The following is a 12,001-nucleotide window of genomic DNA, read 5'->3' as shown; positions in this document are numbered from 1 at the left end:
TCAATATTGAGAAATAATTGCTAATAAAAGTTTTCATATTATTAATATTAATTATTGGTACCTAATATTATTGTTTCCTAATTAATAAGATCATTATCAATTGTTAATATCCATCATTATTAATAATTAATATTAATAATTTTATTGTTATCATTAATATAACTATTTAATAATAACTATCATTAATATAACTATTTAATAATAATTATCATTATTATCTGTATTGATTTTAAATCACCCATTTAACGAAAACTCAGGCTACATACAACTATGCAAAGGGCCTAACATTGTAAGTCTTTAGGGACTGCTTCAACCATTCGCTGACACAATAACACTTTTCAGCAAAGAACCCCTATGGCCCTCAACATCTACTATTAACCTTTATATTATTGCTCCAACCCTGGCCCTTTCTTTCCCTCTCCTATTGTGAACCCCCATCCCTATAGCAGCTCCTCTAATTAATTTTAATATAGGCCTCCTATTTTACTAACCATATCAAGCCTAGCCGTCTACTCTATGACCAGGAAGAGCAATTAAACTTAAATTATGCACTAATTGACACATTACAAGCTGTAGCCCAAACAATTTCATACGAAGTAACCCTAGCCGTTAACCTGCTATCAATTCTACTGGTAAGTGGCTCGTTTAACTTATATGCACCCATCACAATGCAAGAAATCCTCTGACTGCTCCTCTCATCATGGCCCCTAGACATGATATGACTTGTCTCCACACCAGCAGAAACTAATCGTGTCCCAGCAGTTTTTACATATATATATATAAAATGATTTATATTATATAATATATATTATATACAATTTATATGTAATATATATTATATATTTTATATAACATAAATTATATATTTTATATAATATATATTATATATTTTATATTATATATTATATATATTTTATATGTAATATAAAATATAAATATATAAATATTTACCTATAATATAAAATACATGATATATAATATTTATAATCATATATAATTTTTATACTCTCTGTAGAGTGAATTATTTTTGTTTCTATATCCATCCATAATAAAATACTGTGTCTGTCCATAATAAAAATACTAGTGAAAAATAGGAATTATAGTCACATAAGAGATAAAAGAAAATCTGTTACTATCGATATATTAATACATATAGATGGCATTGGTTTTTACAGGGATTAGTAAAATGCATTCTGGTTTTCTAAACAATTTCCACATTACAGTATATTTATTTTTCTCTCTTTCAGGATTGGAAAGAGTGCAACAATATACATCCCTAGACAATCATCCTTGATTACATCTAAGGGAGTTTCTGCAGTAGTAAAATTACAGGGTTAATATACTCATATAGGTATTACAGGGTAACCAAACAACATTCCGAATTCTTTCATCAGCAAAGCCCAGTGAAATCCTATTCCAGGTAGCCACTCTAATTAATGCAATTAACTCAGATACATAAATATATACACACATATATATGTATATGCCTGCATGTGTGGATGCACCTAAATGGTTGTAAATACCATCGACTTTCCCTCTCAAACAGTATTTTTGTTGAGAATGAGGTATATTCACTAGTTCATCAAATATATTTTTAAAATTCTTAGATGATTACATGTGTTACAGTGACCAGCTGGATTAGAATTAGATTGGGTTTAACAGGATGAAAGAATCCGGGAGAGGGGGCAGAGTGTAGGTTGTTAATTAGCACATGGATCAAAGGAGAGCACTGATGTGTTTAGAAGCCACAACATTGACAGAATAAAAGCCAGAACTAACAATCCAATTGTAAATCTCTTTACTGTGGTATTTTCTGCCATTTCTGCTCCATAAGACACACTTTAACCACTTTGTCGTGTATCTGCAGTATTCTATTTTAGTCTAAATAGCATTTTCTCTCAAATGCATTCTGTTTCTCTCTCCTTCATCTTCCCTCCCTTCTTCCTTCCAGCTGTATTTTCTCACTAGAGAACACTAGTAGAATGTTCTCCCAAATTTCAGATTTCTGATACGCATCTGTAAAATGACGTTATGGAGACACATTTTAGGTGCTACCGAATACTTGGATATTTTCATAAGTTCACAGCATTACTACTGTCCTCCAAAAGACAGTTTCCCATTTCCACAGCTAATTTCATCATTGACTCTGCCATCCAAGTTTATTCTATGCCACTCTGGAAGAATTTGGAAAAATATTTAAAATACATTTTAACTATTCATCATGCACATGTATTGTATTGTATTTTATATATATTCGGGTGAATATCTTTCTCCACTAATGGTTTGCATTTCAATTCTTGTGTCATGTTTTTTGAAACACAGATGTCATCATTAATATAAACCAACTAATATTTTTTAGTTGTTAATTTTTGTCCTGGTTAAGAAATCCTTATGAGAATATTTTATCATGTTCCCCTTACCTTCAGGACTTGAATCTATTTGGAAATGACTGTGTGTCTTTTGAGGTAGGAGTCAATGTTTAGTTACTTTTTTAAATAAAATTCAATTAATCCAGCATTGTTCTGATCACCTTGTGTATTTCAATGTAGAAGAGCACACTAATAATGCAGGATTATTTATACATGTGGTGAGAATTCCAAAGTGAAGCCCAGAAGGTCAAATGATGTTAACTCAAGGATGCATTAGTACAATGAAACATGATGGATAAGTGCAATATAGTTAGATAAAGAGAAAGAAAAACAACATTTCTCAGTTATCGTTAAGACTTCACTCCAAGTTTTTGCATGAGGCAAAAGATCCCGACTCTCTTCCACTGATTTTAACTCCATTCAGACATGTCTGTCATCTATTATTTCACTCAGTGGCAGTCAGAAGTAAAGAAAAAAAAACAGAGAATATATTTTATGCCATGATCATGAATAATGACTTTTCAAAAATTAATTAAGAACCAATACGTATACTTTTAGTGTTTTTACCACATTTAATAGTAACACAATAAATGAGTTTTAATAACATTAGAATGCAATTCAAGACATAAAACAGAACCTATCTGTCCTGTTGGATAAGGCACAAGGAAGAGAGCTTTCTGGGATAAAGGGGTTCCCACAGCAGATGAACACATTTCTGATTTGTCTCTGGTCAGAGGTGAATACAGCAAAAGATAGGCCTGAGAGGAGGTGAGAAGGAGCAATTAGGGATGGTGTATATAGGGGAGCTTTGATTAACATCAACAAAGCTCACAGTTCTAGCTTCACAATCCAGGAATAAACCTACTTGGTTGGTAGGTCTTGGGACATATTGCAGTGTCATTGGGGAGGTGGTAAAGAGACTGCACTGACTGTTGTTATTAACACACCCAAGGCTAAAGAGTCCCTCCTCTCCGTATATTTTGCCATTCTGATTCTTCCCTTTCCAATACTTGTTACAGACACCAAAAGCCCAATTCCAAGAGTCCCCCACATGGACCTCCCAGTAATATTTGCCGGAGGTGAAATTCTGAGCACCCCATGCAAGAAAACTTGTAGGTGTTGCACTGATATGGGGCGCATTTTGACGGTCACATCCAATACAAATGCTTCCCAAATCTCCACATCGGAAGATATGACTGTTGGCTTCATTATGATGCAGAGTAATATCCACTGCAAAATAAATAAATTAATTAATTAATTAAGAGAAAGAAAGAAAACATGCATAGGCATGTGTAAATCAGCAAAAATTGTTCTATCAAGAAGTTAATTTACCAGGAAATGTAAAGTCACAAGGACACTTTTGCTTGTAACTTCTAATAAAGTATAGAGATGATTATTATTATCTACAAGACAAACAAAATGCTAACTACAGATATTAAAAATGTTTTGAAAACTTACATATTAAGAGCCAAATGTAAGACCAACTTCTTTCAATCCAATTTTCAAAGCAAAATTTGCACATTATATGCCCTAAATGCTATGCTGTTATCAAGATCATTATTTAGAAATGTTTCTTATTCTTAAAAACTACTGCTATCATTTTGGAAAGAATGTGAAGATTTTCAGTTACTCAAGAACCGCTCTAGATAACTGGATAAAAATCCGTAAGTACATGTCATAACTGATAATGTAAAGCAGATTTCTGCAAAATCTTTTACCAGTCTCTCTGTGGCCCTCCATGCTAGCTTGGGGCTGAAGCTGGATTTTAGACTTAACCTGTGGCTTTTCATATTGCAATTAAACTGAACTTCTTTTAGTTTGTAATTTTACTTGCATTCACAAAATGATTTCTTCTTTTTATTTTTACCCATTAACTAATTTTCTTGGAAATACATAATATATATCCATTTAAAAAATTTAAAAACCCCAAGAATCTCCAGTGAACTATATTCCCCAAAAGAACAGTTCTTAGCTGTTCAAATGAATACACTACAGAAATGTAAAATTTTGTATTGAACATTAAATAACTCAACTTCAATCTGAGCACTGTTCCATTTGCTCCTTTTTTAAATTTGCTACACTACTCCTTTTTCCAATTACATTACTCAGTACATAGGAGGCCATAATGTATTTGTTTTTCACTATCTTTCAAACTATGCTGTAAATCTGACTATACAGACACAGATACAAAAGGGTTGCATGATTATATTGCCCACTTATGTCTATAAAGTAGTAAAATATTTGATAAAGGGTGAAATATTACCTATGTGATCCTAACAATAATAATATTTAGATAGTGGGAGTGCTGCCTATGGGTGGAGACTTACCTCGGAATTGGTTGAGCCTGTCCCTCAGTCCAGTGACGGGCCCTGCCCTGAGCTCTAGATTCAGAGGCTGGGGCATGTGCAGCAGCACGGACTCACTCCTGCAAGGAAAAACCTGCAGTTACAACATCTACAGCCATAAAATAAATAAAAATCACTACTTGTATTTTAAAGATATTTTGTGAGAATCCTTTGAACCCATAAATTTGATAATTCAAAAATTATTCCTTCCTTTTTGAAATTAATTTCTATTTACAGTTTCTGAATTTTAAAGCATAGTGGGAGAATCTGAGTCAGAATTCAGTCTGATCTTTCTTATTTTTTGCCCCAAATGGGTAAGGTTCCTTAGCCTTATGGCCTTGAGAATATTTAGAAAGGAAATTCTGCGTTCCACTTCTTGGCAGACTCCCCTGACATCTTTGTCTGAAATAGCGGGGTTCTGGGGAGACTGCTGCATCTGCTGCTTCCTTTTCAAGATAAAGAATGTGAAACTTGTTCTAGGCAGCTAGACCTGCCTTTTAGAAACAAGCTTCCCTAGAGACTTATACAGTTCTAACACTCCACAGTTTTTTCAATCTATTTTTCAGAACTGTTAACTGATATGTATATAGGTATGAACAACAAATCATCAACATTTTCACTGCTAAAATACTTCCCCCACTTCTCTCCTGCTTCCTCTGGTGACTTTCTCACCATCCACAAAACAAAACTTCATCTTTCACCTGTGCAGGCTTTTAATCAATAAAACAAAATCAGGAATAAACATGTTTTTTTGAAATTTTACTTCACTATTTATTTATCTATGTATTTATTTACTTAGTGGTCTTGTCTTTTTTGGTGTGGGAACGAAAGTAGATGCAAAAAAAATAAAGAAGTATCAATATCTTAATCATTTATGCCATGACTTTGGTAGAGCCTGCTTTGATATTCGTGGAAAGTGAAAGAACATATGCTAAAATACAGGTACACACTCACCTGTACAATATGTCTCCAAAAGCCTGTAAAAAAAAAAAAAAAAAGAAAGATTTAGTGCAGTTCACAAGATGCATCTTTCATTAAGTTCAGTGTGAAATTTGGAGTCAGTTCCTCAAGATATTATTTCCCTACCATCTTCTCTTCTGCAAAGCATTTTCTATTTCTTCTGTAATGAAAAACCCAGTCAGTCGTATTGTCACTAATTAATGTCCTGGGAAGGTCTGAGTCTTGAAGACATTCTCTAAAGAAGTGAAGGGAGAAGAGGCCCAGAGAGTCTATGCTCCATGATAACCTCAAATAACCTACTCAGTCATCTTTCCCAGAACCTATTACCCAAATGAGTGGCTCCCACAATAACATTAATGTGAGCCCAGATTCCCAAAACTTCTGATCTTGCCATGTCCTCAAATTAACCTAAATGTAAATGAATCACCCACTATTTTATACATGTGTGACGACCCAGAATGTATTATTGACTTAGTTGGGGAATAGTTATTGGGGCTGTTACCTTGACCATTCCACAATGTTTTGTGGCTGGTGGATAAAGTAGGAGGGATCTTTGGCCTGGTAGAATCCCTTGGCGGGGCTATACTCTCCCAATAAAGTAGCATTAGTTATGCGAATGTGTTTTTGGAAACACATCATGGAAATAAAGGTAAGGAGATGGATTTCAGCCATGAGGAAAATACTTATGCATGTGAGTAGCCAAAAACCTGAAAGCACTCTGTGAGTTTGTACCTGAAGTAGCTCCACATCTGGTTTATGGCACATTTTCATCAGTTCCTCATATGTTCCTCTTAAAATCTCCATCCTATGAGCCATTTTGGCTTTACTTAAATGAAGTTGATGAAAAATATCTTTCCCCTTCTTTTTCAGCATCTCCAAATTATGTTTTTCTTCTTCATGATGAAATGCAGGCATCTTCTGATACTCAGCTCTAATAGCTTCTAGCCTTACATTCACATAATCCTGCAGTGATAATGGATTAGTCAAAAGAGAAATGTATTTATCCATCTCCTATTAAGTCTCACTGATTACTTTTGTCTCTTGAACATCCAATAGTTTAAACCTCTGTCTTGCCAGTCCTTAGAATCCACAAATTTTTTTCCTTTCCTTTCTTTCTGCATAAAGATCAACATAGATGTATCTGACCAATTACATTTAATTTATTCAAGATAATGTGTGTTCTAAGATAGTTGGAAATAAAAAAAAACAACAACAGTTTGAATTTCTCTATTCCAACCCATATTTATGGAAAAGTAAGAACAGTTCACGCTTAAGAGTTGGAGTATAGAGCTATAGTTACTAGAAAGGAAATAATTATTTCTATTTCTGAGATACGTAACAAGTTGCTTAAACTCATTATATGTGAAATGACCTTAGACTAACATGTCCAGCTAAATGCATTTCACCCAGCAGAACCTATCCTAATAAGGCTGCATTTATGATTTGGCCATCTTTGTCTCCCTGAATTCATTTCCTTCCATTGTTTTTCTAAGTCATCCCAATCTGAAACATAGACTTCTTTGCGGTTCCCCAGGTCTCCAAATATACACAAACTCAAAATTACTGCATATGCTATTCTCTCCAACTAGAATTTTGCACACACACACACACACACACAAACACATCTATACATATATACACACTCATGGTCCACATATACATCCATACACACTTTTGTACTCCCCTTCCTATTTGAAACTTTGTTCAATTTGAATTTCTCAGTGAATCTTTTTTCTGACCACCCTGTTTGAAACTCAGACACTATTCTTCAGCTTCTGGCCTCTATTGTCCTTTTCTACTTCCCTGCTTGATTATTCTCCAACAAAGAACCTACCACACTCGAACACATCATGTATTGCACATATTTGCATGTTGACCATTTTTGCCTCTTTCATTTGGATTGTATGATTTGTGAGGAGAAAGATACTTTCTTTCTTCTATACTGGCAAATTTTCTAATTTAATATTCAACATAGACTAGGTTCTTATGAAATACTTTTCAACACACTAATATTAGCTATCATACATTCAGAGTATACATCCACAAAGAGAAAATCATTTTTAATATTTCTCTGAAGTCATCAGAGTTCTCCTTATATTTAGATACTAGTGCCTGTATTTTGGGCGTGTTTGCATGTGTCCCTCAAGACACAAATCCATATTTCTCACCACTTTTCTCATCATATTTGTGTATTATTCAATATTAATTAGTTGAGATTCTTAATTTCATGGTTGCCCTAGATTTCCCCTGTCACTCTTTCTGCCTCAAATTTTCCATGCAATTCCAAATACTACTTGTCCACCAGCATTCAGAATAATGTTGACCCAGGCTCAGAAGGTTCACTTGAGCTTTCCATACTGCCAAATAACTCTTATGCCCAGCATTTATCCAGCCAGCACATATAGAATGCTGTGAGATGATCCAGTTTCTTGCATCTGTTGGTGTATAGCTACATGTCTGTATGAAAACAAACCAGCATGCTTTGGGTAACATCAATGGTTGTGTTAGAAATCCCATCTAGCAGTCATACTATTCTACATAAGAAATGATGCCACTTTTTCTCAATGTTTTCTTTCTTTTTTTTTTTTTTATAGACTCCCAGAAACATTACGGTTTGATATGAAGTTCCTATTTTAAGAGTCACCCATTTGCCCAACGTAAGTTCCTGGAGAAGGTAGCGTAGTACAGGACTAACCTTCCAGTGGCTGATTCTGGTGGTTTCCATGTTCAGATTTCTCTGATTTTCACAAGCTTTTTCCCATAAAGACTGCATTTTCGTTAAAAGCTTCTCCTGCAAAAGAGCCATAAATTGAAGCACCAGTGAAGACAATAAAGTAACATGCAGACCATTTCATAGGGAGGGGTCCCAGAATGAGAGACAAATAAGTCCCTAGTAAATCGCAATCTCCAAGAAAATAGGCCCACAGGAATTTCATGTGTCCTTTATAGAAATAGATTTCCAGAGGCATCACTTACCCGGCATTCCTCAGCAGCCCACTCAACGGGACAGTGTCTGTGATACCGGTGCTCCTGAGAGCTGGAGCACAGCAAACAGAGCAGGCTCCTGTCCACTTCACAGAACATCTCCTTTATCTCCCTGTGAGTGCCACACATTTGCTCCTCAGAGCTCAGGAATAGCCAGAGACTGGCTTTTCTGGCAAGGGAAGCCATCTTCTTCAATCGAATGTTAGTTTTGAGGTTTCTCTGCTGTGCTGTCATTATGCATTCAAAGCACTGAGTAAGAATTGGGATGTCTTGCCAGTTGAGGTAGAAACAGGGCCTGCAAAAGCTGTGCCCACAGTCTATGGTGACGGGGTCTATGAAGTAGTTCATGCAGATGGGGCAGGTGAGTTCCCTCTGGAAGACATGCGAGATTCTAGAATTCATGTTTCTGAGGAAGAAAGAGCAACATGTCATTTTGGGGTCTGGGTTGATGAAAAGCTTCTGAACATGTGGAGATAAGTGACAGCTATAGTTTCTTCTCTTGACAGTGTTCATTAAAGCACAGCAAACTATTTCTTCCGTAACAAAAATAAAAATCTCACACAGAGAGAGCCTCCCAGCATTATATTAGATATGACTGACTAGGTGACTCACAACCCCTTCTACTCATAGTTCCTGACTGTAACATAATACTAATCTATTCAAATTCCCATTTTTCTGAATGTGGATCTGGAAATTGGGTTTGATTCTAAGTGGCCTAGAATAAATTGTAGTTGTTCCTATTCTTCTTTCATATAACTGCTGAATGAATATGAAAGAGTGGGAAAAACTGCCTTGGCCAAAGAAATACGAGAAGATGGCTAGAGGGTTCTATGATATATTTTGAGAGAGAGACACAACAGTGGGGAAGCAAACCACCATGGCACATGTTTACCTGTGTAACAAGCCTGCACGTCCTGCACATTTATCTCAGGACTTAAAATAATATAAAATTAAAGTAAAATAAAAAACCAAAACCAAAACAAAATAGAAAAACCAATCAACCAACCAAATAAACAAATGAAAGACAGCAATTAAACCAATTTAGGTTGAATAGAAGAGAAAAAATCATTAAAGATATTGGGCCTTTTTATTTTCTCATGGATTAAATTAACTTCTCCTAGGGATACCCAAACTCTGAACTAACATATAGTAGGACTTTTGTTAAACTTAAAGGGGTGTAATTATATTTCTATGGTGTGATGGTGAATTTTAGGTATCAGTCTGACTGGATTAACCAACACCTAGGGAACTGGTGCAGCATTGTTTCTGGGTGAGTCTGGGAAGGTGTTTCCAGAGGAGAGAGACCTGTGAGTTGCTGAGCTGAGTGTGACCATCATCCCTCAATGTGAGTGGGCACCATTCAATCAGCTGGTAGCTCAGATAAAAGGAAAAGGCCAGAGGAAAGGCAATTTCCTCTTTATTTCTCCTGAAGCTGGTTCTGAGGCTTTCAGCCTTGAGCTCAGTCAAGATACCAGTATCCTCAGGCCATCAGCTTAAAGACAGCCTATATTTGGAACCACTCAGACTCCATAATCAACCAAACGAATTTTCCTGATGAATTCCCTCTCGTGTAGAATCATGTGTAGCCTGAGGATAGATATATGTTCTGAGAAATGTGTAAGGAGGTTTTATTTATTTACTTTTTGAGATGGAGGCTCACTCTGTCACCCAGGCTGGAGTGCAGTGGTGCAATCTCGGCTCACTGCAACCTCCGCCTCCTGGGTCAAAGCGAGTCTCCTGCCTTAGCCTCCTGAGTACCTGGGATTATAGGAACATGCCACTACACCTGGCAAATTTTTCCTTTTTTTTTTTTCCAGTAGAGATGAGGTTTTGCCATGTTGGCCAGGCTGGACTTGAACTCCTGGCCTCAAGTGATCTGCCCACCATGGCCTCCAAAAGTGCGGGGATTACAGGCATGAGCCACTGCACCTAGCCAGGTGGTTTTATTGTTTTGACATGATAGAATATACTTATACAAACCTAGATGGTATAGCCTGCTACACACCTATGGTACACAGTACAGCCTATTGCTCCTAGACTACAAAACTGTACAGCATGTTCCGTACTGTATACTGTAGGCAATTGTAACACAGTGGTAATTATTTAGTATGTAAACATATTTAAATACAGGAAAGGTACAGTAAACATACTGGTATTATAATCTTATGTGACCACCATGTGTGGTTTGTGTTTGACTGAAATGGCTCATGAATGTATCTCTACATGTATACATATACATCCTATGATTCTGTCTGTCTGGAGAGCCCTGACTAATATATAAACTATGGTCTTTGGCAATTTTAAGTCCTTTTCTTTACTCTCCTTTATTTGATAACACTGCTGAATTTTAGTAAAAGAAATGAAAAATCTTAGAATTGTAAATATTCTCCAGAGGTCATCTAAGTCATTTTAAGGAATTTTTCATCGTTTAATAAGATTAAGTCTCAAGTGAGATGGCAACCACCATCACGTATCAAATTATATCTTATATATTTATTGGGTGAAAAAATTGTGTTTTTAATTCCAAACTAGGATGTTTTGGGGAGCCTTCTCATTTTTTTTCAGTTTCACTATTTTGCATCTCTCATCATTACCTTACTAATTTAAAGTTATGTCTAAATGCTGAATGAATTAACATTCATTCACGTCTTCTCAATTCAATTGTATAATATTAATACACTCATTACACATATACTTACACACACCTATGTGTACATACATGTATAAATCTCAACTCCATATATTCATTATGAATACATATCTGTTGCAGCAAACACTAGATATTTCAATTTTTTCAAAACTATATTGAAGAATCATAGAAAATGCCAAATAACAACAATTAGTATTCTCACAATTCATAAAATCTATAGTAAGAATATGAATTACAAGTGGTATCATTGTGTAGATTTAAGATAATGAGATATTTTTAACACCCTAATTTATTATTTTGTAAAGAAAAGAAGATATAATTTTATCAATATAAGTTTCACTCACTGCTGGTTTCTTTGAATGGTTCCCACAATGATTCTTTGAGAAATTATTCTGTGAAGTACTCCTCAAGGTCAGAAGCTCATTCGCCGCAGTACCGAACTTCGGAGGTCACCAAAACACAGCTCCCTCTAAGTGCGCTCCTTCTCCTTTGGAGAAAACTGAGCTTGTCTCTTCTATGTCCTTTTATAAGAATCTGTGAAGACCACACCCACGTCTTTAAGTGGGTGGAGTATTGAGAAAGGTTGAGAATAAGATGATTAGGTTTATGCAGTATGTAGATCACACCTTTGCACCGCTGATTAAATTATCATCACTCCTTAAAAAACCATGACTGAAATGAATCATATGTAA

General features: G+C 35.4%; 1 protein-coding gene across 1 annotated transcript; it reads right to left on the bottom strand.

Annotated features, from left to right (window-relative positions):
- Nucleotides 1-3,099: 3,099 nt before the first annotated feature.
- Nucleotides 3,100-11,722, bottom strand: LOC129007740 (tripartite motif-containing protein 49D-like). The gene is made up of 7 exons (XM_054438954.1): nucleotides 11,654-11,722; nucleotides 8,651-9,065; nucleotides 8,370-8,465; nucleotides 6,407-6,637; nucleotides 5,669-5,691; nucleotides 4,697-4,794; nucleotides 3,100-3,599 (listed from the first exon to the last, which is right to left on the bottom strand). Exons 2-7 carry the CDS (start codon nucleotides 9,059-9,061, stop codon nucleotides 3,100-3,102), a joined length of 1,359 nt encoding a protein of 452 aa, XP_054294929.1. The 5' UTR covers nucleotides 9,062-9,065; nucleotides 11,654-11,722.
- Between the last annotated feature and the right edge of the window lie 279 nt (nucleotides 11,723-12,001).

This window comes from Pongo pygmaeus, chromosome 9, assembly GCF_028885625.2.
Source record: "Pongo pygmaeus isolate AG05252 chromosome 9, NHGRI_mPonPyg2-v2.0_pri, whole genome shotgun sequence".
NCBI classification, from domain to species: domain Eukaryota; kingdom Metazoa; phylum Chordata; class Mammalia; order Primates; family Hominidae; genus Pongo; species Pongo pygmaeus.
This window is presented reverse-complemented; position numbering and strand designations above follow the sequence as displayed.

Bases quoted from the DNA above. Each gene is read 5' to 3' on its own strand.
- LOC129007740 (XM_054438954.1), bottom strand. From the start codon at position 9,061: ATGAATTCTAGAATCTCGCATGTCTTCCAGAGGGAACTCACCTGCCCC. The intron at 4,795-5,668 runs GTGAGTGTGTAC...TTTTCCTTGCAG, and splicing joins TTTGGAGACATATTGTACAG to GAGTGAGTCCGTGCTGCTGC. The intron at 3,600-4,696 runs GTAAGTCTCCAC...TTTATTTTGCAG, and splicing joins CAGGCTCAACCAATTCCGAG to TGGATATTACTCTGCATCAT.